The sequence below is a fragment of the Schistocerca serialis genome, chromosome 6 (genome assembly GCF_023864345.2).
Source record: "Schistocerca serialis cubense isolate TAMUIC-IGC-003099 chromosome 6, iqSchSeri2.2, whole genome shotgun sequence".
Lineage (NCBI taxonomy): Eukaryota > Metazoa > Arthropoda > Insecta > Orthoptera > Acrididae > Schistocerca > Schistocerca serialis.
In genome coordinates this window covers 212413160-212439294 of record NC_064643.1, presented here as the reverse complement: position 1 = coordinate 212439294, position 26135 = coordinate 212413160, and the positions used below count along the sequence as shown (strand labels likewise).

Sequence of the window (26135 nt, the reverse complement as noted above, 5' to 3'; positions counted from 1 at the left end):
CTCAAAGCTTCACTTTTGTTGTTCAGTACTAGTATAAGTAACATGACATTGTGCTGATATTCCATTTGTAATGAACTAACCAACATTTTACAGAGATATTCCCATCCATTGATGTCCACTGTGACTTAACCATAAGTGTGAAGCCTTACATACTTAATGTGATGTACTGCTTTAAATACCACTAAATTTCCTAGTAGTTTACTATCCCCCCTTTTTTTAAAACAAATCATCTGGTGATGACTTGCTACTTGCTTAGTAGTTTCAATAAGTTGTGGTACCATTTGTGTGACCTAAGGCTGAAAGACATAATATAAAAAAAGTTCAATGCCTGCTTTATAATTGGTGCCATATCGATCCCCCTTCTCCATATCACCTTCAATAATAACTTCTCTGAATTGGGTATTTGAGTTTTGACCCATCAACACATCCTTCAGTCCTGCAGCTCTCTTGCCCCTATCCTACATCCACCCCAACTCTTTCCCCATGCCGTCCACTTCACTCATTCTATAGTCACACTCTCAGGGTCAGCTCACCATGCCATGTGTTTATCCTGTTCCTTTGCTCTCTCTCTCTCTCTCTCTGACCCCCTTCTCTCCCCCCCCCCTTTCTCCCTCCCACCTCCCCCCCCCCCCATTTTCGTGCTTTTGTCACCCACTGCACAACACAACAACTTACCCCATTTGAGTCGAGTCGCAGTGCTGGGGCAATGTAAGCAGGGATGTGCACATGCTGGTGTCTGTGTGTGTGTGTGTGTGTGTGTGTGTGTGTGTGTAGTGATAAAATTTAGTTGGTCAAATTATGTTCACTCAGTTAATAGTGCTACATAAGTCACTGAAAATACTGTTGTATGCACTTCATGTTACATATTTACTTAAATCCATGGGCTAGTTATAGCTATCCTCTCACTTCTCAATCCTTTACCCATCTCACTGCACTGTCCCTTGCTGAAATCAGTTGACATGTGCACTTGTGTATGTCCAAACTTTTGTAAAATAACAATGAAAACAATCATATATTGACAAAATTATTTAATTGGACAGATAAAAAATCTACACACCAAGCAGTGGCAGAACACATACGCATAAGAGACTATTGTAATTGGCAAGCTGATTTCCTTCTCCCCTGACCCACAGTTCTGAATGACTTTCCTGAAATCTACACACAAGCTTTTGAAACATACACGTATTATTGTATTCTGCTATGTCCCAAGTTAACTGTTATATCTTAAGCATTAAAGGAGGTTATTAAATAGTGAAAAGTCCGGGATGGAATAACAACAACATGAAATGGATTGATTCTACTCACCACACTGAGGAGGCATTAAGTTGCAGGCAGGTACAATGAAAAGACTGCTAAATATTTAAGTTTTCAGACAAGAAAATCCTTCTTCTTTAAGTAGAACACACACACACACAGACACACACACACACACACACACACACACACACACACACACACACACACACACACAGAGAGAGAGAGAGAGAGAGAGAGAGAGAGAGAGAGAGAGAGAGAGTACAAATTACATATGGCTACTGTCTCTGGACACTGGGGTGCGACTGTGGACTGCACCTCCATCTGATGTGTGCAGTGTGCGGTAATCTGGAGTGGGTCACCAAGGTAAGGAGCAGGCATGGGGTGGGGAGTGGGTGGGCTAACAAGGTAGAGGTAGGGGAAGAGAGGGAGTAGAATGGGCTGCTTGTGGGAGAGTGCAGGGATGTGTTAGGGACAGGATAGGCTGTTAGGTGCAGAGTTTGGAGACTGTGCCAGGTGAGGAGTGGAGGATAGAAAATGGAGGGAGAGACATAGAGGAGGGGAAAAGACAGGAGGTGCATTGGTGGAATGTGTAGTGTTGGAGAGGCCTCAACTTTTGCTAGTCCCTGTTCTGCCCTTACCAATTTCCTTCCATCCCCAGCACTATGCATTCCACCAATGCTCTTACAGGCTTTTCATGTTCGTTTCTCTTCTCCCCTCTCCCTGTCCCCTATCCTGCCCCTCCCCCCTCCCATTCACAGTCTCACGACTCTATACCTCTCGAAGTCCATCCTGTTCCCTTTGTGTTCTTGCACACTTTCACAAGTAACACATTATCTTCCCTCACCCGTAGCATACTGTCCGTCCCATTCCCTGACCCATGCTTCCTCCTTATCCCCATCCTCACCCCATGCCTTCTCCTTACACCCATCCCCACCCCAGATTACTGCATACATTAGATGCAGGCACAGTCCGCAGTTGGACTCCAGCGGCTGGAGACAGTAGGGGTGTGTGTGTGTGTGGGGGGGGGGGGGGGGGGTGCGCACACACTTGTGTATGTATAAATAGAGAAAGTATAACACCCTCCTGAATAAATGTTCTTTGCTACTTGATGTTAGGAAGAGTCATGTACCATATTGTGCTGACCCTCGTAGATTTGTAGATCTTCAGAAGATCCACACAGAAGGAACTCCTCTTACGCATATTGTCAGTAATATTGATGCTCCAAGATACCGTGTAGTAAAACACCTTGCTTCTTTGTTGCACCCACTAGTATTTCAGTGTGTACATCACATTAAGAACCTGATGATTTCATATGGTGATTAGAGGAATCAGGTTTGACTAGTTCTGATATGTTAGTGAGTTTTGATATGATAAGTACAATTTTCTATATGATTTATTAGATTTTCAACAATGGAAAATCTAGAATGGGATGTAACAATATTATGAAAAGGATAGTTGCTACTCTCTATATAGTAAAGGATAGTTGCTACTCTCTATATAGTGAGCGGAGATGCTGAGTGGCAGATAGGCACAACAGACAGGCTGTCAGAAAATGAGCGTTTGGCCATCAAGGCCTTCATCGGAGATAGCGCGCGCGCGCGCGCGCGCACACACACACACACACACACACACACACACACACACACACACACACAAAAATGCAACTCAAACACACATGACCGCAGTCTCTGGCTGCACGTGCGTGTGTACGTGCATGTGTGTTGTGTCTTTGATGAAGGCCTTAATGGCTGAAAGTTCATTTTCTGACAGTCTGTTTGTTGTGCCTATCTGTGACTCAGTATTTCCGCTAGAAGGTGAGTAGCAACTATACTTTTCATAATATTGCTTTTCCTCACCTCAAGAAACCTTGTCATGTAATTGAGGCTTTGTTTCGTCACTCCCAAGTGTCAGTAATCAACAGAAACTTTTCTCTCCCCATGAGGCATCAGACAACCATTAAGGAAGTTGATGTGCAATCCTGTTGTTAGCTTTCCAGATTCTGACATCATTACAACATTTGTATATTATTGTGTTTACCAGCTGCTTCTTGCAGACAAACAAATTCTTGGGGTAGTAATTTCCTAAACATAGTTGGAGAATATTGTGTGGTGTATGTATATGTAACATTATTCATATCATGCCTTTGTATAAAGATCGTTTTCGTTCCTTTTTTCACTGGAGTTTATTGTAGACAGACTGATACTGACATCCAGGAAAGGGAAAAGAAGATAAATTAAAATATAATGTATGGAGGGTGAAAAAAATAGAGTGAAAATTTTAAAAGCAATGTGTGATAGTTTACCTGTCTGGTCAGTGCTCATAACAAAATTATAGTTGCATTTTTTAAATGAATTTCGTCATTTTTCACTGACAAATCCCACACTTACATTTGAACTTCTTGACCAATCTGTCAGAGACTTCCAATTCAAAATCTGCAGACTGCCCTGCTGTTGCCAAGGCCCACTGTTGCAAATTTCATGTAGTCAGTTGTTGATAACATTCTCTAGCTTCCACAAAACAATCATGTGTCTAGGAATCAATGATAACATACTTATCAAATTGGTTCCCACTTTTTTTTAGTTCTTCTTCCCATTTGGATGTACATTCCTTCTTTTTTTTTTACTATCTCCCTCCCCCGCCTCCCCCCTTTCCGATGTTCATAGATTCAGTGTAGGACGAGTTTTTGGAATATTTACAGCTTTTGTTCTATAATCTAGAAAGATATATTCTGCCTCTTTCTTTCCCCGTTCTAGTTTATATTCATCTCATAGACCTTTGAAAGGTTCCTCAACACAGTTCTTATTTTTGTCAATGAGTTCTTCATCAGTAACAAATATTTTTTCAGTCAGCATGTCCATAGTACGTGCATAAATTTCCTCAGCTATCAGTATTGCTTCGTGGGAAATCAAAGTTGAAGATTTCGGTGCTATCAAAATGTTATCAGTCAGCAAGCCTGTGTGATGAGCAATGCCAACTCTCAAGAGTAACATCAAGTTTTAACTTTATAATGAGTCTTGAGTAATTTCATCTCCAACTTCTGATGCATTCATGGTTTCCTTATTGACAGACGTATTCACTTCAACAATCTTTACTGGTATAAACACTCCAACCTCAACAATATGCCAGAAAGAAGTAGCATGTGTATTTGAGTTTATTCAATACAACCAGTTAAAATGTAGACTGTGGCAATGTACTGTAGTTTATAGGTACTATTATCTGAATAGTTCCCTTGGAATCCTGGATATTCTGAAACATTTCCCTATCAACAACAGATCAACAGCTATACTCTTCCATGGAATAAACACATTTTAAAAAAGTTTAATGAACAACGTATATAATAATACTTAAAAAAGCACTGATAACACTTAATGACAATAGTACTGTATTAATATTTACCTCTCCTCTAAAAAAATGGGTGTACTATTACTTAACCATTTTAAAATACAATACTAATTTTAAATCATTTCATTAGGTCTAACAAACAGTTTGAAATACACCTACATCTACATCTACATGGATACTCTGCGAATTACACTTACATACCTGGCAGAGGGTTCATCGAACCACCCTCACAATAATTCTCTATTATTCCACTCTAGAACAGCGGATGGAAAGAACAAACACCTATATCTTTCTGTGCGAGCTCTGATTTCCGTTATTTTGTTATGATGATCAAATTCTCCCTATGTAGATTGGTGTCAAAAAAATATTTTTGCATTCGGAGGAGGAAGTTGGTGATTGAAATTTTGTGAGAAGATCCCGCCGCAACCAGAAATGCCTGTGTTTTAATGGTGTCCACCCCAAATCCTGTATCATGTCCATGTCATACTCTTCCCTATTTTTTGATATTAAAAATATGCTGCCCTTCTTTGAACTTTCGCAATGTACTCCATTAATCCTATCTGCTAAGGATCCCACACCATGCAGCAGTACTCCAAAAGAGTATGGACAAACATTGTGTAGATGGACTCTTTAGTAGATATGTTGCATCTTCTAAACATTCTGCCAAAAAATCGCAGTCTTTGGTTCGCCTTCCTTCCCTGCAACATTTTCTGTGTGCTCTTTTCAATTTAAGTCATTCATAATTGTAATTACTAGGTGTTTAGTCGAGTTTACAGCCTTTAGGTTTGACTTATTTATTGTGCAAGTGAAGTTTAACGGATTCCTTTTACCAGCTATGTGGATGACCTCACACTTTTCATCATTTAGGGCCAGTTGCCAGGTTTTGCACAAGACACTTCTCTTTTCTAAATCATTTTGCAATTTGTTTTCATCTTCTGATGACTTTATTGGACAATAAATGACAGCATCACCTGCAAATGACCTAAGGCGGGTGCTCAGATTATTTCCTAACTCATATATACAGATAAGAAACAACAGAGTGCCTGTAACATTGCCTTGGGGAATGCCAGATATTACTTCTGTTTTACTCAATGACTTTTCATCAACTACTACAAACTGTGATCTCTTTGACAAGAAATCACGGATCCAGTCACATTACTGAGGCAATATTCGATAAGCACACAATTTTACTATAAGTCGCTTGTATGGTAACTGTCAAAAGTCTTGCGGAAATATAGAAATATGGAATCAATTTGAAATCCCTTGTCAATAGCACTCAACACTTCGTATGAGTAAAGAGCTAGTTGTGTATCACAACAACGATGTTTTGTAAATCTGTGTTGACTGTGTCAATAGACCATTCTCTTTTAAGTAATTCATAGTGTTCAGTGCAATATATGCTCCAGAATCCTGCTGCATATTAATGTTAATGGTATGAGCCTGTAATTTAGTGGACTACTACTACTGACATTCTTGAATATTGGTATGACCTGTGCAACTTTCCAGTCTTTGGGTACGGATCTTTTGTTGAGAAAGCAGTTGTATATGATTGTTGACAATGGAGGTATTGCATCAGCGTACTCTGAAAGGAACCTAATTGGTATTCAGTCTGAACCAGAAGACGTGCTTTTATTAAGTGATTTAAGTTGCTTCACTACTCCGAAGCTATCAACTTCTAAATTACTCGTGTTGGCAGCTGTTCTCGATTCCAACTCTGGAATATTTCTGTCATTTTCTTTGGTGAAGGAATTTCTGAAGGCTGTGTTTAGTAACTCTGTTTTAGAAGCACTGTCATCGAAGTATTTCCATTGCTATCAAGCAGAGGAAGCATTGATGTGTCTTGTCACTAGCATACTTTACATATGACCAGAATCTCTTTGAATTTTCTGCCAGGTTTCAAGACAAAGTTTGACTGTGGAAACTCTTATAAGCATCAGCATTGAAGTTCAAATTAATTTTGAACTTCTGTAAGAAGATCGCCAATCTTGAGGATTTTGCGTTCATTTAAATTTGGCATGCTTTTTTCTCTGCACCAATGTTCTGATCCGTTTTGTGTATCAAGGGGGGATCTCTCAATTGCTGTTGATACTATTTCTTTGAATTCAACCCATATTTGATCTGCACTTACATTGTTAATTTGGAAGGAGTGGAGATTGCCACTTAGGAAGGTGTCAAGTGAATTTTTATCTGCTTTTTTGAATAGGTATATTTTCTGTTTATTTTTGGAGAATTTGGGAGCTAAAGTATTTAGTCTCGCTACAACAACTCTGTGTTCACTAATCCCTGTATCCATTCTGATGCTCGTTATTAGCTCAGGATTATTTGTTGCTAAGAGGTCAAGTGTGTTTTCACAACTGTTTACTATTCAACTGGGCTCATGAACTACTGCTCAAAATAATTTTCAGAGAAAGCATTTAGCACAATTTTGGATGATGTTTTATGTCTACCTGTGGATGTAAACATATGTTTTTGCCAACATGTCGAGGATAAATTGAAGTCATCACCAACTATAAAAATAATCAGTAATGTTTTCATTTATGATAGTTATGGTTATTCATTTTATTTAAAAATTCTTCTGATTATAACTAAAGAAAGAAAAATTCTTTTGCCATAAACTGATATTGAACCCTGATCAGCAGATTAAAAATTTTGTGTGCTGCCAATGAGCTGTTTTCACGCAAGTTCCACTGTTTGTTAAACTAGTATATAAAGTGCAGATAAAACTTTGAAACCTTCCTCCAGATTCAATATGTGAAGATATTTCTGCATCTGCCGCTTCGTAATATTTTTCCTAATTACCTCTCTTAATATTCCCAATGCGTGAACTATAATTTCGATAATGGTTCTTGCCATTGTCATACTGGAGATATGTTGGAAAGTGATCCTAACCTCCGTAGTATTGCAGAGCCTCCGATATGTCAAGGTGGCAAGTTGAATAGATGCTAGAACCATATCTACTGCAGATTGAGCTTTGCATAATCTTTATGTTCTAGTGGGGGAGCCATCATTTAGAATTATCAAGTTGTTTTCATCTTCTGCACCAAGCAGGAGTGCATCTCCCTGTCAATTGTAAAACTTCCTCATTCCATATTATACCCACTGAAATCACCCATGATAACTACTGGATGTGGAATCCTACACTAAAGAGAGTGGCAAGCATGTCTGCTTCTAGCAGCACTTGGGTCTCAGTATGCTGTAGCAACAGACATCTCGTTGTTCCTTACTCATGTTCCAATAGCACATATTTCACAGGGTTTATTTTCATTATCTAAAAGCAAATGGCACACCATCTTTGATAAAATAGCAACCTCCCCAAATCTGTCATGTTTATCTGTACAGATCATTTTGTGACACGTAGAATTTCTCTTCCCTCCACAACCTTGTCTCTGCCACCACATTGAATGAATTTTATGATTTTCAAACATAGTTCTGACTCTACCTGTTAGCATAAGCTTAGAATATGTTCTAAAACATAACTCTGTCCCATTGATTACTACCCATTGTTGTTTGTGGGGAAATTTTCTGCTGCATGCAAACACTTCTCGATGTCTGTGAATGTAAAGAAGACTCTGATTATGCCATTAGATTAAATGGCTCCTTGTCAAATGTAGTCGACAAATTCTGCTACCTCGTTTTGCTAGTGTCAGAAGGTCTTTCTCTAGATGACGAAGTAAATACAAGAACTGACAAAGCAGCAGACACTTTTGGGAAGCTTTGCACAAGAGTATGGGATGACAAACACCTTTCGGTGACCGCAGAAATGCTCATCTATCAAGCATGCTTGCTGATGACCATCTTGTATGGTGCTGAGACCTGGATGTCATATGTCAAAGACCATAATCACAACCCCTTTTATCTGCAGTGTTTACAAAACATTCTAGGCATAACATGGAGGAATCATGTGACAAATGAAATGGTCCTGAATGCTGTGAATCTACTAGCACCGCCACTCCTGAGGAACGTCACCTGTGGTGGTTAGGACACTTACATCATATGGACCATGCCCACCTTTCCTGATGCACACTGCTTAATGAGATAGCATATGCCAAGAGACCTCCTAGAAGACCTGCTTTATGCTTGATAGATTGTGCCAAGCATGATATGAAAACATTTAATATTGGCTGTGACAAGTGGGAGGAGCTCACTGGAGACCACAGCAGATGGATGAAACTCATCAAGGACGGCAGCAAGTTCCACAACAGCACCTAGCTCTGCAATTTAGCTACAAAACTAGTGCACAGAGAAGCACCTCTGATGAACCACTCTTTTGGTGTGGTATACACTTGCCCACATGTGGACACTAGGTGGGCTTTGCAATTGGATTCATGAGTCACCAAAGAAAGTACTTGTGTAATGCTACTTGAAATCTTACTTTAGGAAATATAGACCATTGGTTGGTTGATTGATTGATTGATTGATTTGTAGCAGATTAACAAAATATTCCTCAATCACCCTCACAATATAATTTTTCAAGTCCTTTGGGATTGTGTTTGACTGAGCCATATTAATGATGGACATACACATTTGACTTAAACTGTGACTAAGACTTGCACTAACAAATGACAGTTGGTGGGAATGGGTTCTGTACAGTTTGGGAAGTAGGGACAGGAACATTATAGTACAGGTTACAGGGCACTACAATTGCCATTTGTAGTCACTGGCTCTGTCTAACCTGCTGTTCTTCTGTTGGTTTGTGGTGACTGTTGCTGGGCTAATCATATCTTGGAGCCTGCCAGATCAATGTTTACTATGCAGCCAATGAGCAGACCAGCGACACCATGGTGAGCTGGGGTTGCGCGCTCTGTACTGGTGTACGATAATACAATACACTGGCAACATTGAGGCCACTCACCAGTTTCCAGGCAGGATGTTGGCGAGTGTTTCTGACAAACCATGTTGCAGTGGTAAAGAGGTGGAAGCAATGAAAGCTGGGGGAAGGGTTGCAGCATGTCATGTGCAGGCTACACTACTTATTGGCAGTAACGCCTGTTTCATGTTCACTTTATAATATGCTGTATTGTAGTTAATATACTTCTACCGTAGAAATTCAATGCAATTTTTGTCCATTGTCATATAGGGGTCTCAGCAGTGAATCATTTTTGACTAATTTCCTCCAAATTGCATTCATTATTTTGTTCAGACTGGCACATTTTGCACATTGTACACCACTGTGAAACCGTCTCTGGGCATATCCGTATCAAAGACATTTATGGCACAGTATGTCATTCTGTACACAGGGTCTACAGCACACCCCGATTTATAAATTGTACAACTGCTGGAAGTCTCTGCTGCATCAAATTCAGATTTTCATAATTAAATAAACAAGAACGGTATCACTTGAACGTAAAGGAGTGCTGTCTTAGCAACATAAAAAAGAACAATGTCTTGAATTGCTCTATACTATTTTACCAATTTGACATTTTAGCTTGTTTTCTCCCACTCAGACAGGTATCAACTTCAGCTCTTCTGTCGAGTGTGTGCTGAAGAAGTCAATGAACACAAGCTACTACTTTGTATAGCCTCTGTCTAACCTCTGTCGCAACAAGTTTGTAGTGGAGACAACACTCAGTGACTGACAACAGGTGTGTGCATGTGATAACAGAGGACATTTTATACTAGACTTTTGTTATGCTTAGTGTGTGTGTGTTGTACCTCATCATACACAATAAATGGACGACACTCTTCTTTTCTGGATTTGTGGGAAATTGATCAGTTCCCTGTATCATTAATCCTTATTATTCTTCAATTTGTTGTTTCTGGACTCATTTATGAGCCATGGGTAGTGTAAATTATTACTACCAGAGTTGCCGACGTTCCCTCCACTGTCAATGTCTACATTTGTTGCCAAACTAACTAAATTGTTAGCTTCCCCTTCACTTACTACTGCAGTCTTATATGCTCCATACACTAAGTTCAGAAATATTTCTTACAATGAAACATTTACCTTTCTTGTCAGTTTTCAGTGCCATTTTTAACACAGTGTGGATTCGTTACTCTTACTCGCAATCAGACCAACTGGTTTCTTTGGACTTTCATTCAAATGATTTTCTGCTAATTCACTGTCTTTGTCTACATCTAGTCCTGCAGTGGTATCTTCTGTTCGTGTATTGTTCTGATTAACGTGACAGTGGTTCAAGGCATGAAGACAAGATTGCCCATTGTTGACAATACATTATCCCATGTGAATTCATTTAGCTCCTGTGCTTCAGTGATGGAAGCGGCCTTAAGGGCTTAAACCTCATCACAGTTTTCTTATTTTGTTCTAATACTATTGTATATGTACTAAGTTTATTCTTCAACAATTAAAGTTCAAATAAAACAATTACATGTTTCAGTCACTCTTTTTATTTCATCATTTGTTGGATGAAATAAAGAGAGTGACTGATGCAGAGAATTGTTTTATTTGAATTTTTACTGTCATAAAGTCACAGTTTCTTACAACAGTCCAGCATGGATGACATAAGATTATTCTTTTACCCTATTAATCCCTACAATACATCACATGCACCCAATTGTCAGTTGGAATACTGTTTCAACTATGATTTTGTTGTGATGGAAGTTAGACCCAGTTATGACCCAGGACAACCGGGAAAAACCTGGGAATTTTTTCACCTGGGAGAAAACCAGGAAAAACCCGGGAATTTTTTAGAATTTTGGGAATTTTTCATTGTTTTAGTTTTCAGTCAAATTTTTGTAATTTTGACTGGCAAGAACCAATACTCTACCAAAGGATATTACTGTATCCGCTTCCTGCAGAATAATACTTCAACAATAAAACATGAACAAGGGAAAAAAACTAAAATAACTTAAATTGCAAGGGAAATGTGCCATATGCAACAGCGACACAACAGTGCTCATGCAAGCGTCTGCTAATAGCAAACTGTGACAAAGGCTTTAGGAAGACTATACAATGCTTCATAACAACAAATTGCCTCTGATGAGTGTGAAGACACAACTGTTTACATTAGATTCATTTTAGCAGTTACGAGTGGGCTCATGCGCATGCGCAGTTGAGTCGCATTTCAGTAGTAGATTTACCTGCTTCTTGCTACAGGAATGCGGCTTTTGGGCTGTGCAAGCGGTCGCAGCAAGTAGCTAGATGCTAGTGGGAAAAGGGGGCGCCAAATTCATATTCTTGAGGGATAAAACTTGTCTCACAAAGTGCCTAGCATCCAGCACGCATTGGTCTAATGATTATTCATATAATTTTGATCGCATCCCTGTAGGTTTTTGAACATTTTTTAACACATTTTAAGTTGATTTCTGAATGAATCATAAGTTGATTATTGAATGCGTGCATAGTGTACGTGATGTCTCTGTCAGGAGAATCCTTGTTGCATCTAGAAATAAACTTTCCGCAGACAAAAGGGGACGGGGCTATACGAGCTGAGCGGAGTAAAGCCGAACAATTGTACGCCAATCGCTGTCTGATTATGTGGTTGATTGGGTTTGCAAATGTTTAGCGTTGTTATAATTACTAGCGAAATCCATAGATTCAGACTACCAAAATGGAAATAAATGACTAACAACAATAACAGGTGACAAAGATTACGTATTATCTTCTCGGTGTATCGATGAAAATGAAATTTTGACAGAAAATTTTTGGCCAGATCCTGTACTAGTAAGAACTAGTTGTACACTCCCCGGCTAGCAGCCGCTTAAGTTCTATTCTGAAAGTAACTCAGAAAATGTATTGTATGAATATGTGACAATGCCTAACCGTAGAATAATCGCGGAATAACTAAACCTGTGATTCTGGCAGGGTTTGTGAAGTTAATCGACGAACGAATTTTGACAATGGCAGGAATAGCTAAAGAATTCTTGATGACAAGATTGTTTTTTAGAACAAGGAAGGAGAAGAAATGGGGACATCACGCAAATTATGGAAAAATAAGACAATTCCAAATTTATATAACAATTTTGTATTACTACTTTTCTATTTCATGCTTGAGAAACTGGTGCATACGAATGAAATGTGAAACTATTTCCTAACATAAAGCTTTTTGCTTGTAGTTGTCCTTATAGGCATTTGATATTGGTACTGTCTGTCTGTCGTGTTATAAAAATGACCATTTGTGCCAAAACAGTCTCGTTTATTTGGTGTGTGTTACAAAATTTTGGCATTATTAGAAAGGCCTATTTTGTTTTATCTAGCAGACAGTGACAGAATAGATGTAATCATATCAAGAAACCACACCAGTCTTGGGTATTATTTGTATTAACAGCTTTTTCAGTATTAGATAACAACATTTCGATTTTTCATGTAGCAAAACATTTGACGAACCGGCTGCGGTGGCCGAACGGTTCTAGGCGCTTCAGTCCAGAACCATACGACTGCTACAGTCGCAGATTCGAATCCTGCCTCGGGCATGGATGTGTGTGATGCCCTTAGGTTAGTTAGGTTTAAGTAGTTCTAAGTTCTAGGGGACTGATGACCTCAGATGTTAAGTCACATAGTGCTCAGAGCCATTTGAACTATTTTGAATTTGAACTTTGATGAGGTAATAGATTCTTTCACTGAAAGGAAAGCACGCCATGTAAAGCTGTAGCAAGATTAGAGAGAAAAAAATGTTAGGAGCTAATGATTGAAGAAATGTGTAATTTCTTGCTTGTCTCTTGTTGTTATTGGTTTTATGTATCCTATATTTAATTTTATGTCACACAAAACAGCAAGTTATTAGCTAATAGACAATAAAGAGTGCAAATTTTCTGAAGAGTTCTTGTTCTCCCGATTACAAATCATCCTATTCGCTATTAATTGCAAGTTTTTTTTTGACGAAAAGAGGGGCAGGCTGTCAAATGGGCCAACTAGGAGCAGGAGAGGCGGTACAGGACATTTCAATTTCCACTGTCCTGTGTGGGTTTGATGGCATCCATTACAAAATCTACACTTTTCAGTTCCACAGAGCGAAATACAGTAACATGCTATAGAAGAATGCTATATGAAGAGGCATGGCACTGCACTTTGGTTTGGAACATTTAGACCAAATAACATGACTTACATTTCCTCGAACACATATGTTTTATGTTTCAGACTTTTCAGAAAGATGTGCGCTACAAGATGAACATATTTTTGAAAATTTGATTTTTTTTTTAGTATTGACCCGTTTCACAAATATCGTAGATCTGGGGCTGATGTGCAGAGCAGTCTGAGTTATAGTGGGTAGTCTCCACGTGACCTGTGTTTACATTTAGTGATTTTGCTGTTTCCCCTTCTTTTACTCTCATGTCAAATGAAAGCAAAACGCATATCTGTGGCCGGGAGCTATGAAGTGAATTAAAATACATTCACATAATTACGGAAGGCTAAAATATGTTATTAGTTTCAGATTTTATTTTATTTCCACCTTTCTGACAGTCAAGCATTAATCGCCTTGCAGAACACTGAAGTTGCGCTGTGTCACTAATTGCGTGGCCCCTCCCACCAGAGATTTGAGTCCTCCCTCGGACATGGGTGTGTGTGTTGTTCTTAGCATAAGTTAGATTAAGTTAGTTTAAGTAGTGTGTAATTCTAGGGACTGATGACCTCTGCAGTTTGGTCCCTTAGGTTTTCACACACATTTGAACAACACTGAAGTTATTTTTGTCTGTTTGCTAAAGAAATTTGACTTTTATTAACCTTTTCCACAGCGACAGTCAATGTATTTGAAACTAAATGTTTAATTCCACAGTACTGGCTAGTTTCAACTGTTTGCTGCATTTCAAGTGCACATTTTCATCTCCTAGCATGTATGGCATTATGCCACAATGAAGAACCAAACATGATATAATACAGAACTGATGCTCCAAAAAAACTTACATCCTGGAAACCACACTGAAAAGCTTAATATCAGGTCGAGGTCTACTTCGTTGGGAATCTGGACATACGAATGTGCTCTTTAAGTATGCACTTTAAATGTGCACATTTTAGTATGGCTCACGAAATTCCAATGCTCTTGCAGTGTCCTCTGATATCTTGTTTCTTTTATGACATAATGTATGATCTTTTAATGTTTTACACGTACATACATACGGGCTTCCTATGTCATGGTAGCTGCACAAGCGCGGTGTCGCCTGTTATCTGCGCTCTCTGGCAACTGCTGAAATGAACCTATTTCTAACAGGTCTTGAGAAAATATTGCGAATGGTGGTTTGAAAAGTGTTACTTTCAATGTAAATATCCTTTTACATAAGTTGAACTATGTGCGAGAATGTACCATGAATTTCTTAAATCAAGGAGCGTTTGACCCTCATTTAAAAATCAACTCTTTGATGATGAGCCATTTAGAAGAATTTCGAACCCTGAAGATCAGACATTTATGTCATTATTAAAAATTTTACTGACACATTTGTGTGATATATCTTAAAGTGTAACAAACGCAAAAAAGATCAACATTATATGCGAAAGCTTAGCTTCTCTTGCAGCTTATTAACCTTAGAGACCAATTTTATATGTGAAAGCTTTGCTTTTCTTGTAACAACACTATGTATATTAATTTAAACTATTAACTTTGCCTGTTTGTGTGTTTGTGCTACTTAATAATAGTGATGTTGCTGTTAGCTGACTACGTCACGTGTCCAATGTTCTGAATATCCGCTGTCATCAGCTGGCGAGATCATGTGACATGAGCTATGACTGGCTTACAAAAGTGCATCGCAATCTAGATTTCAATGATTTGGAAAGTAACATGCAGTAATGTATACTTTCATAATACAAATGTATGCAGTGTACATGTTGCTGCACATCAAAGATATTTCCAAAACGTGTTCTTTTCCCTAAGTTTTGCTTTCTAAAGTGCTGGGTAATTCTACACCCATGTATAAAACCATAACCATTCAAAGGATTGATAAGTTTTGAGGGAAAATATATTGTCACTTAACATGGAAAAAATGTGTTTTCACCCGGGAGAAAGTGTATTTTATAACCGAGAAATGCGGGAAAAATCCGGGAATTTTTTTTCCTTCCCCGCGTATACACCCTGACAAAGTAATATTCCATGTTTATTGGTTTGAAGCCACATTTGGCCGGAGGTCTGCACTTAACACATGCCTGAGCAGGAGAAAACTAGCTACAATGTCTTGAATTGGTGAAATAACATAAAAACTCAAGGTAGGAATATCAACAATGTAGGAAAAGACAGATTGCTGCTTATGTAAAGAAGATGCATTAAGATGCAGACAGGCACAGGTAAAAGACACTTACATAAAGCTTCCAGCCACAGCCTTCATCGGTGAAAGAGACACACATCATCATACACACAAGCAAGCACGCCTCATGCACACATGACCGCCAACTCCAGCATCTCGGTCCAGAATTCCTTCCCGCCCAAGATGCTGGAGCTGGCGGTCATGTGTGCATGAGGTGTGCTTGCTTGCATGTATGAATGGTGCGTGTCTCTTTCACTGATGAAAGCTTTATGTAAATGTCTTTTAATGGTGCCTGTCTGCAACTTAACCTGTCTACTTTAAAGCAAATAACAATCTATCTTTTCCTATACTGTTGAAATGATGTAGAGTGATTCAAGACTTTGTCCATGTTTATGTTGCTAAGACATCAGTACTCTAGGTTTAGACTATAATGTGCTTGTTTATTTATTTATGAGGTGATTCCAGTATTCGTACCGCAGCTGCAGCCTTGCACCCACTGAGAATACTGTGCGTTTGCATAATGGTTCTGAATATGATTTTTATTGTTGTTGGCAAATACTTCTATTATCCTACAAACTGGAAAACAATAGTCCATACTATATATCTGACTTTATGTTCAGGATGGACATGAGAAACGAGAAACAACACTACAAATATTAAGGCTCTCAGACAAAGTCCATCCTCAAAATATAATCTCATACAGTATGTGGTAATTTACTTCTGAGGAAGAACTTCGCCTAAAAGCTTAAATATTTCTAATATTCTTCCTCATTGTTCTTGTCTGCAACTCAGTGCTTCCTTCATGTGATGAATAGCAACCTATCCTTTCCATGTTGTTGATATTATGTCAATTATTTTTCGCCCCCAAATTAACAATTATTGCAGAACAACCTACCATTATAATAATTACAACACTATACTGAATCGCTTTCAGGTAGACGTGGTCTCTTTAGTGCAATGTCAGGCCTGAAGCTAGCTTATGTGGGTGGTACTGAAGCAGAAACAGATGAGAAACCAAGAGGTTATAATTTTACAAAAGCTGATGTAACTTCAGTTCGAGATGTGTGCCTTCGAGGAAAGCCAAGTTTCAGAGGAATTGACATTTTAGCAACATCGTCATGGCCGAAAGATGTGACTCGGTTCGGTCAAGACAAGGTAAGCTTAAAAATAAATATGTGCCACTTTAATACTGAAAACTAATAATAAATAATTCAAGTCTAAGACCATATTTGCTGTTACAATTTCTACATAAAACAACTCTAAGTTTATTGATAAATATTTCCTTTGTGTTTGATCCACAAATATTAAAACATCTACATACATACTCTCCAAGCTAACATACAGTACAGGGCAGAAGGTACCCTGTGCTATTCCTAGTCATTTCCTTTTCTGTTCCACTCAAAAATAGAGCAAGGGAAAAACCAATGTGTACATGTGTCCATAAGAGCTCTAATTTCTCTTATCTTTTTTTTTTTGGTCCATATGTGAAATGTATGTCAGCAGAAATAGAACCATTCTGTCTCTCTCTCTCTCTCTCTCTCTCTCTCTCTCTATTCGTTTAGTCGGTTCCGACTCTTCGTGACCCCATGAACCAAATCATGCCACTTTTTCCTGTCTTGCACTTTCTCCCGTAGACCATCCAGGTTGGAACACATTGCTTCTGTGATGCTATCGATCCATCTCATCCTCTGACGTCCTCTTCTTCTAGTTCCTTCAGTCTTCCCCAGCATTAATGTTTTTTCCAGCGAGGCATGCCTTCGCATTGTGTGTCCAAAGCATGTCAGCTTTTGTTTTAACATTAGACCTTCCAGGGAGAAATCTGGTTTAATTTGCTCCAATATTGATCTGTTGGTTCTCTTTGCAGTCCATGGAACTCTAAGAAGTTTCCTCCAACACCACAATTCGAAGGAGTCAATTCTTCGCCGTTCAGCCTTTCTAATGGTCCAGGTCTCACATTCATACATCACAGCTGGAAAGACCATAGCCCTCACAATATGGATCTTTGTTGCTAGTGTTATATCTCTGGACCTTATAACCTTGTCAAGGTTTGACATCGCCTGTCTACCAAGCAACAGGCGTCTCCGGATTTCATATCTGCAGTCGCCGTCAGCAGAGATCTGGGAACCGAGATAACTGAATGTGGTCACTACCTCCATGGTTTCTCCTGCTATATCCCATGAATTGGTAGGTGTAGTTGCCATAATTTTCATTCTCTTCACATTCAGCATAAGACCGGCCTTTTCACTTTCGTCTTTCTCCTTCAATAAGAGTGTTCTCTATTCTTCTTCACTTTCTGCCAACAGGATCGTATCATCCGCGTACCTGAGGTTGTTTACATTTATTACAGCTATTTTAATTCCTGTTTCTCCTTCATCTAGCCTCGCATTCCTCATGACATGTTCTGCATACAGATTGAATAAGTACGGTGACAGTATGCAGCCTTGCCGGACCGCTTTCTGAATCTTTGTCCATTTCGTTGTTCCATACATAGTTCTCACCGTGGCTTCTTGGTCAAGGTATAAACTCCGTATCAGATGAATGAGGTGATCTGGTCATTCTGTAGTAAGCATTAAATGCCGGTTCTCTAAATTTTCTCAGTAGTGTTCCTTGAAAAGAACTCCACCTTCCCTCCAGGGATTCCTATTTCAGTTCCCAAAGCATCTCGACAATACTTGCCTATTGTTTGAACCAATCGGTAACAAATCTAGGAGCCTGCCTATGAATTGCTTTGATGTCTTCCTGTAAACTGACCTCATGCAGATTCCAAACACTTGAACAGTACTGAGGATTGGATCACACTAGTGTCCTACCTGCAGGGCCTATGCAGATGAACCATACTTTCCTAAAATTCTCCCAATAAATTGAAGTTGACCAATAATCTTCTCTGCTACCATTCTTATGCATTCATTCAATTTCATATCACTTTGGAATATTACGTTAAGATGTTTAATCAATGTGGGTGTGTCAAGCAGTACACTGCTGATGCTGTATTTAAGCATTACAGTATTGTCTTTCATAATCATATGCACTAACTTACATTTTTCTACATTTAGAGCTATTTACCATTCATCACAATAACTAGAAAGTTTATCCAAGATATTTTGTATCATCCTCTAGTCACTCATCTTCAGCGCCTTCCCGTACGCCACAGCATTATCAGCAAACACCTACAGATTGCTGCTCACCCTGTCCATCAGACCTTTTATGTACATAGAAAATAAGAATGGCTCTATCCCACTTCCCTGGGAGTCTCCTGATGATACCCTTGTCTCTGATTAACCCTCATTATTGAGGACAATATACTGGGTTCTGTTACTTAAGAAGTCTTCAAACCACCCACATACTGGGAACCTGTTCCGTATGGTAATACCTTTGTTAGAGTGTCTAGTGGGGCACGATGTCCAATACTTTCTGGAAATCAATGGAATCAGCCTGTTGCCCTTCATCTACAGTTCGGAGAATAGCAAATGAGAAAACGGCCAGCTGAGTTTCGCAGGAGTGATGTGTTCTAGAACCATGCTCATTCAAGAACAGGAGCTCTTCTGTCTCATGGAAATTTATTATTTTCAAACTGAGAATGTGTTTAAGAATTCTGTAGCAAACCGATGTAAAGGATCCGGAATGAGATTTTCACTCTGCAGCGGAGTGTGCGCTGCTATGAAACTTCCCGGCAGATTAAAACTGTGTGCCCGACCGAGACTCGAACTCGGGACGTTTGCCTTTCGCGGGCAAGTGCTCTACCATCTGAGCTACCGAAGCACGACTCACGCCCGGTACTCACAGCTTTACTTCTGCCAGTATCTTGTCTCCTACCTTCCAAACTTTACAGAAGCTCTCCTGCAAACCTTGCAGAGTTAGCACTCCTGAAAGAAAGGATACTTGATGTAAAGGATATTGGTCTGTAATTTTGTGGGTCTGTTCTTTTACCTTTCTTATATACAGAAGTCACCTGCACTTTTTTTGAGTCACTGGGGACTTTACACTGGATGAAAGATTTGTAAGAAATGCAGGTTAAGTAAGGGGCTAATATCATACAGTACTCTTTGTAAAACCAAATTGGGATTCCATCACAACTTGGCAAATTATTTGGTTTCAACTCTTTCGTTTGTTTCTCTACGCCAGGGGTGCTTATTACCATGTTATCCATACAGAGTGTGTTTGATAGTTGAACAACAGTATGTATGTCTTCTCCTGTGTGAACAATTTCCTAAATGCGAAACTTAAAACTTCTGCTTTCCTTTGCTATCTCCTACTGCCACACCAGACAGGTCAACAAGTCACTGCATACAAGCCTTAGACATGCTTAGTGATTTTAATTTGGACCAGAATTTTCTCACGTTCTCTGCAAGTTCTTTTGCTAATGTATGGTGGTTATAGTTACTTTGCACGTCAGTCTTTTTACAGAAGCTCGAGTTTCTATTAACTTTTTTCTGATGTAATTTGCGTGTTCTCTTTCATAGCAAGAGTGCAACGGCCTTTGCTTCCTCAGCATTTTCTGAATTTCTTTATTAAACTAAGGTAGGTCTTTACCATCCTTAATTGACTTACGCAGCACATATTTCTCCAGAGCTCAATTTACAATCCATTTAAAATTTGACTGTAATTCCTCTAAGTCCATCCTTTTGGAACTAAATGATGTCAATTCACTGCATGAGTGGATCAGTAACAACTGCTTATCTGCTCTTTCTAGCTGAAATATACTCCTAGTCTTCTTGATAGATTTATGAACTTTAGCAACCATGGTTGCTATGATGACATCATGGTCACAAATCCCTATCTCTATACTGATTCCATCGATAAGGCCAGAACAGTTTGTAGCTACAAAGTGTGAAATGTTTGTACTGCATGTGGCTGTCAAAGTAGCTGCTCAGGACGGTTTTCGGAAAACATGCTCAAAAGTACTTCCAAAGACTGTGTTCTCTGTACCCCCTGCAATGAATCCATAGGTTAAAGTCACCTGCAACTAATATGGGGTGATCTGGGTATTTCTGTGTTATTGAGCGTAGAATTTCTTTGAATGACTATAAAGCTGTCACAGCAGTATTGGGTGCCAGTAAAAATATGCAACAATTTACTTGGTTTTATCTAGACCCGTTACATGTAACTAGATAACTTCACAGTCACACTCAAACTCAACCTATTTCTGTCCATTGCAATGAACTCTCCCCCTCCTTTGGTGTCTAATCAGTCATTTTGATATACAGGGTTATTACAAATGATTGAAGCGATTTCACAGCTCTACAATAACTTTATTATTTGAGATATTTTCACAATGCTTTGCACACACATACAAAAACTCAAAAAGTTTTTTTAGGCATTCACAAATGTTTAGTATGTGCCCCTTTAGTGATTCGGCAGACATCAAACCGATAATCAAGTTCCTCCCACACTCGGCACAGCATATCCCCATCAATGAATTCGAAAGCATCGTTGACGCGAGCTCGCAGTTCTGGCACGTTTCCTGGTAGAGGAAGGTTTAAACACTGAATCTTTCACATAACCCCAGAGAAAGAAATTGCATGGGGTTAAGTCGGGAGAGCGTGGAGGCCATGACATGAATTGCTGATCATGATCTCCACCACGACCGATCCATTGGTTTTCCAATCTCCTGTTTAAGAAATGCCGAACATCATGATGGAAGTGCGGTGGAGCACCATCCTGTTGAAAGATGAAGTCAGCGCTGTCAGTCTCCAGTTGTGGCGTGAGCCAATTTTCCAGCATGTCCAGATACACATGTCCTGTAACGTTTTTTTCGCAGAAGAAAAAGGGGCCGTAAACTTTAAACTGTGAGATTGCACAAAACACGTTAACTTTTGGTGAATTGCGAATTTGCTGCACGAATGTGTGAGGATTCTCTACCGCCCAGATTCGCACATAGTGTCTGTTCACTTCACCATTAAGAAAAAATGTTAGTTCATCACTGAAAACAAGTTTTGCACTGAATGCATCCTCTTCCATGAGCTGTTGCAACCGCGCCAAAAATTCAAAGCGTTTGACTTTGTCATTGGGTGTCAGGGCTTGTGGCAATTGTAAACGGTAAGGCTTCTGCTTTAGCCTTTTCCGTAAGATTTTCCAAACCGTCGGCTGTGGTACGTTTAGCTCCCTGCTTGCTTTATTCGCCGACTTCCGCGGGCTACGCGTGAAACTTGCCCGCACGCGTTCAACCGTTTCTTCGCTCACTGCAGGCCGACCCGTTGATTTCCCCTTACAGAGGCATCCAGAAGCTTTAAACTGCGCATACCATCGCCGAATGGAGTTAGCAGTTGGTGGATCTTTGTTGAACTTCGTCTTGAAGTGTCGTTGCACTGTTATGACTAACTGATGTGAGTGCATTTCAAGCACGATATACGCTTTCTCGGCTCCTGTCGCCATTTTGTCTCACTGCGCTCTCGAGCGCTCTGGCGGCAGAAACCTGAAGTGCGGCTTCAGCCGAACAAAACTTTTTCTACGTATCTGTAGTGTGTCGTGACCATATGTCAATGAATGGAGCTACAGTGAATTTATTAAATCGCTTCAATCATTTGTAATAGCCCTGTACATATGTTCCATGACCACCCCCATGAACCATGGACCGTGCCGTTTGTGGGGAGGCTTGTTTGCCTCAGTGACACAGATAGCCGTACCGTAGGTGCAACCACAAAGGAGGGGTATCTGTTAAGAAGCCAGACAAACGTGTGGTTCCTGAAGAGTGGCAGCAGCCTTTTCAGTAGTTGCAGGAGCAACAGTCTGGATGACTGATTGATCTGGCCTTGTAACATTAACTGAAGTGGCATTGTTGTGCTGGTACTGCGAACGGCTTAAAGCAAGGGGAAAACTACAGCTGTAATTTTTCCAGAGGTCATGCAGCTTTACTGTATGGTTAAATGATGATGGTATCCTCTTGGGTAAAATATTCCAGAGGTAAAATAGTCCCCCATTCAGATCTCCTGACGGGGACTACTCAGGAGGACGTGGTTATCAGGAGAAACAAAACTGCCTGATGAATTCTTCACGGGTTATCAGCCGAGTGGTGGCGTCATCTTGTCGCAAAGTTTCAATGAGTTTCATACCCATTATCTTCTGGCGAAGTGTCGGAATGCTGTGTTCTGCATATCTATATAGCTGCTTGGTCGTCGTCCGCTACTGTAGGCTGGCCAGTCACATTCCTCTGGAAGGAGGTACCATGTTGGTAGTGGTGGGGGCAGCTGCGGTGCGGCCCGGCATCGAGACCCAGTGGTTATGTCTGCAGATGCCGCTGCCTTCAGATCGGAACGTTCCTGACGTATTTTGTCAATTGTGGGATTCCACGCTGCACTGAGCTGAAAACCACTATCCCTGTTTACTAAATTGTTGTGCAGACGTAGCTCCACTGCCTCTTTGAAGATCCAGTCCCAGAAACCATCGGCGCTGCGCAGCTTCTTCCTTTTCCTGAATTCAAAGGTGTGTCCCTCGATAATGCTATGTTCTGCTACTGCGGACTTGTTTGTCTGCCCTAGTCGTATGTTTCTGATGTGTTCAGTACAGCGCTGGGAGGTACATCGTTGTGTCTGCCCGATATATTCCATCCCACATTCACACTCAATACTGTAAATGCACGGCATCTGCAACCCCAGCTGGTCTTTGGTCGAGCCAAGAATATCTTTGAATTTTTTTGGTGTGCGAAAGATGGTCGTTATTTCGTGCTTCTTCAATATTCATGCGATCTTGACTGTTGGTGGTCCAGCAAACGGCAGAAACACCACATGTTTTGCTTCGTCTTCTGGTTTCTCCTCTCACCTCTTGTCTGCAAGCAAGGCATGTCTTATTTGTGTCTTGGTGTAGCCATTCTTATGAAAGGTTTCCCACAGATGTGCTAACTTATGCGGCAAACTCTTGCTGACACAGATTGACCTTGCTTTTTGTACCGAGGTGTTCAAAACTGAGTTACGTTGTGCTGGATGGTGGCAGCTCCAAGCATTGAGATATACATCCGTGTGCGTCTTCTTCCTGTAGACCGAGTGTCCCAACATACCGCAATCGCATAAACAAAACTGGCATTCTGCAGATTGGAGTGTGGAATGTCAGATCCCTTAATCGGGCAGGAAGGTTAGAAAATTTGAAAAGGGTGATGGATAGGTTAAAATTAGATATAGTGGGAATTAGTGAAGTTTGGTGGCAGGAGGAACAATACTTCAGGTTGGGTGAATACAGGGTTATAATTACAAAATCAAATAGGGGTGATGCAGGAATAGGTTTAATAATGAATAAAAAAAATAGTAGTTCGGCTAAGCTACTACGAACAGCATAGTGAATGCATTATTCTAGTCAAGATAGACAAAAAGCCCATGCCTAACACAGTAGAACAAGTTTATATTCCAACTAGCTCTGCAGATGATGAACAGATTGAAGAAATGTATGATGAGGTTAAAGAAATTATTTAGATAGTGAAGGGAAATGAAAATGTAATAGTCATGGGGGACTGGTATTCGATAGTAGGAAAAATAAGAGAAGGAAAAGTAGTAGGTGAATATGGAATGGGAGTAAGGAATGAAAGAGGAAGTTGCCTGGTAGAATTTTGCACAGAGCATAACTTAATCATAGCTAACACTTGGATTAAGGATCATGAGAGAAGGTTGTATATGTGGAAGATGCCTGGAGGCACTGGAAGGTTTCAGATCAATTATATAATGGTAAGACAGGGATTTAGGAACCAGGTTTTAAATCGTAAGACATTTCCAGGGGCTGATGTGGATTCTGACCACAATCTATTAGTTATGAACTGTAGATTAAAACTGAAGAAACTGCAAAAATGTGGGAATTTTTAAGGAGATGGGACCTGGATAAACTGAAAGAACCAGAGGTCATAGAGGTTTTCAGAGAGAGCATTAGGGAACAATTGACAAGAATGGGGGAAAGAAATAAAGTAGAAAAAGAATGAGTAGCTTTGAGAGATGAAATAGTGAAGGCAGTAGATGATCAAGTAGGTATTTTTTGACTATCTTGACTGTAATACTCTCTTTCAAATTCTGAAGGTGGCAGGGGTTAAATACAGGGACCAAAAGGCTATTTACAATTTGTCCAGAAACCAGATGGCAGTTATCAGAGTCGAGGGACATGAAAGGGAAGTAGTGGCTGGGAATAGGAGTGAGACAGGTTGAAGAAACAGTGAAGGATACAAGAGAAAAATTTGGAGTTTGAAGTTTGCCGTTGACATTGTAATTCTGTCAGAGACAGCAAAGGACCTGGAAGAGCAGGTGAATGGTATGAGCAGTGTCTTGAAAGGAGGACATAAGATGAACATCAACAAAAGCAAAATGAGGATAATAGAATATAGTCAAATTTAATCAGGTGACTGTGAGGGAATTAGGTTAGGAAATGATACACTTAAAGTAGTAGATGAGTTTTGCTATTTGAGGAGCAAAATAACTGATAATGGTCGAAGTAGATAGAATATGTGTGTGTGTGTGTGTGTGTGTGTGTGTGTGTGTGTGTGTGTGTGGTTTTCATTCCAGAGACTGGTTTGATGCAGCTCTCCTTGCTACTCTATCCTGTGGAAGCTTCTTCATCTCCCAGTACCTACTGCAACCTACATCCTTCTGAATCTGTTTAGTGTATTCATCTTTTGGTCTCCCTCTACGATTTTTACCCTCCACGCTACCCTCCAGTACTAAATTGGTGATCTCTTGATGCCTTAGAACATGTCCTACCAACCGATCCCTTCTTCTAGTCAAGTTGTGCCACAAACTTCTCTTCTCTCCAATTCTATTCAATATCTCCTCATTAGTTATAGCTTCTATTCTCTTCTTGTCTAAACTATTTATCGTCCATGTTTCATTTCCATACATGGCTACACTCCACGTAAATACTTTCAGAAACGACTTCCTGACACTTAAATCAATACTCGATGTTAACAAATTCCTCTTCGTCAGAAACGCTTTCCTTGCCATAGGCAGTCTACATTTTATATCCTCTCTACTTCGACCATCATCAGTTATTTTGCTCCCCAAATAGCAAAACTCCTTTACTACTTTAAGTGTTTCATTTCCTAATCTAATTCCCTCAGCATCACACAATTTAATTCGACTACATTCCATTATCATCGTTTTGCTTTTGTTGATGTTCATTTTATACCCTCCTTTCAAGACACTGTGCATTCTGTTCAACTGCTCTTCCAAGTCCTTTGCTGTCTCTGACAGAATTACAATGTCATCGGCAAACCTCAAAGTTTTTATTTCTTCTCCATGGATTTTAATACCTACTCCGAACTTTTCTTTTGTTTCCTTTACTGCTTGCTCAATATACAGATTTAATAACATCGGGGAGAGGCTACAACCCTGTCTCACTCCCTTCCCAACCACTGCTTCCCTTTCATGTCCCTCAACTCTTATAACTGCCATCTGGTTTGTGTACAAATTGTAAATAGCCTTTCGTTCCCTGTATTTTACCCCTGC

At 39.8% G+C, this 26135-nt stretch overlaps 1 protein-coding gene across 2 annotated transcripts in view; it reads left to right on the top strand.

Annotated features, from left to right (window-relative positions):
* Positions 1–26135, top strand: part of LOC126485150 (CWF19-like protein 1) — a 150628-nt gene that overhangs the window by 51559 nt on the left and 72934 nt on the right. For both annotated transcript variants that reach the window (XM_050108818.1, XM_050108817.1), the window contains exon 4: positions 16661–16881. In XM_050108818.1, coding sequence (XP_049964775.1) covers positions 16661–16881 — 221 coding nt within the window. The remainder of the gene's footprint in view (positions 1–16660; positions 16882–26135) is intronic.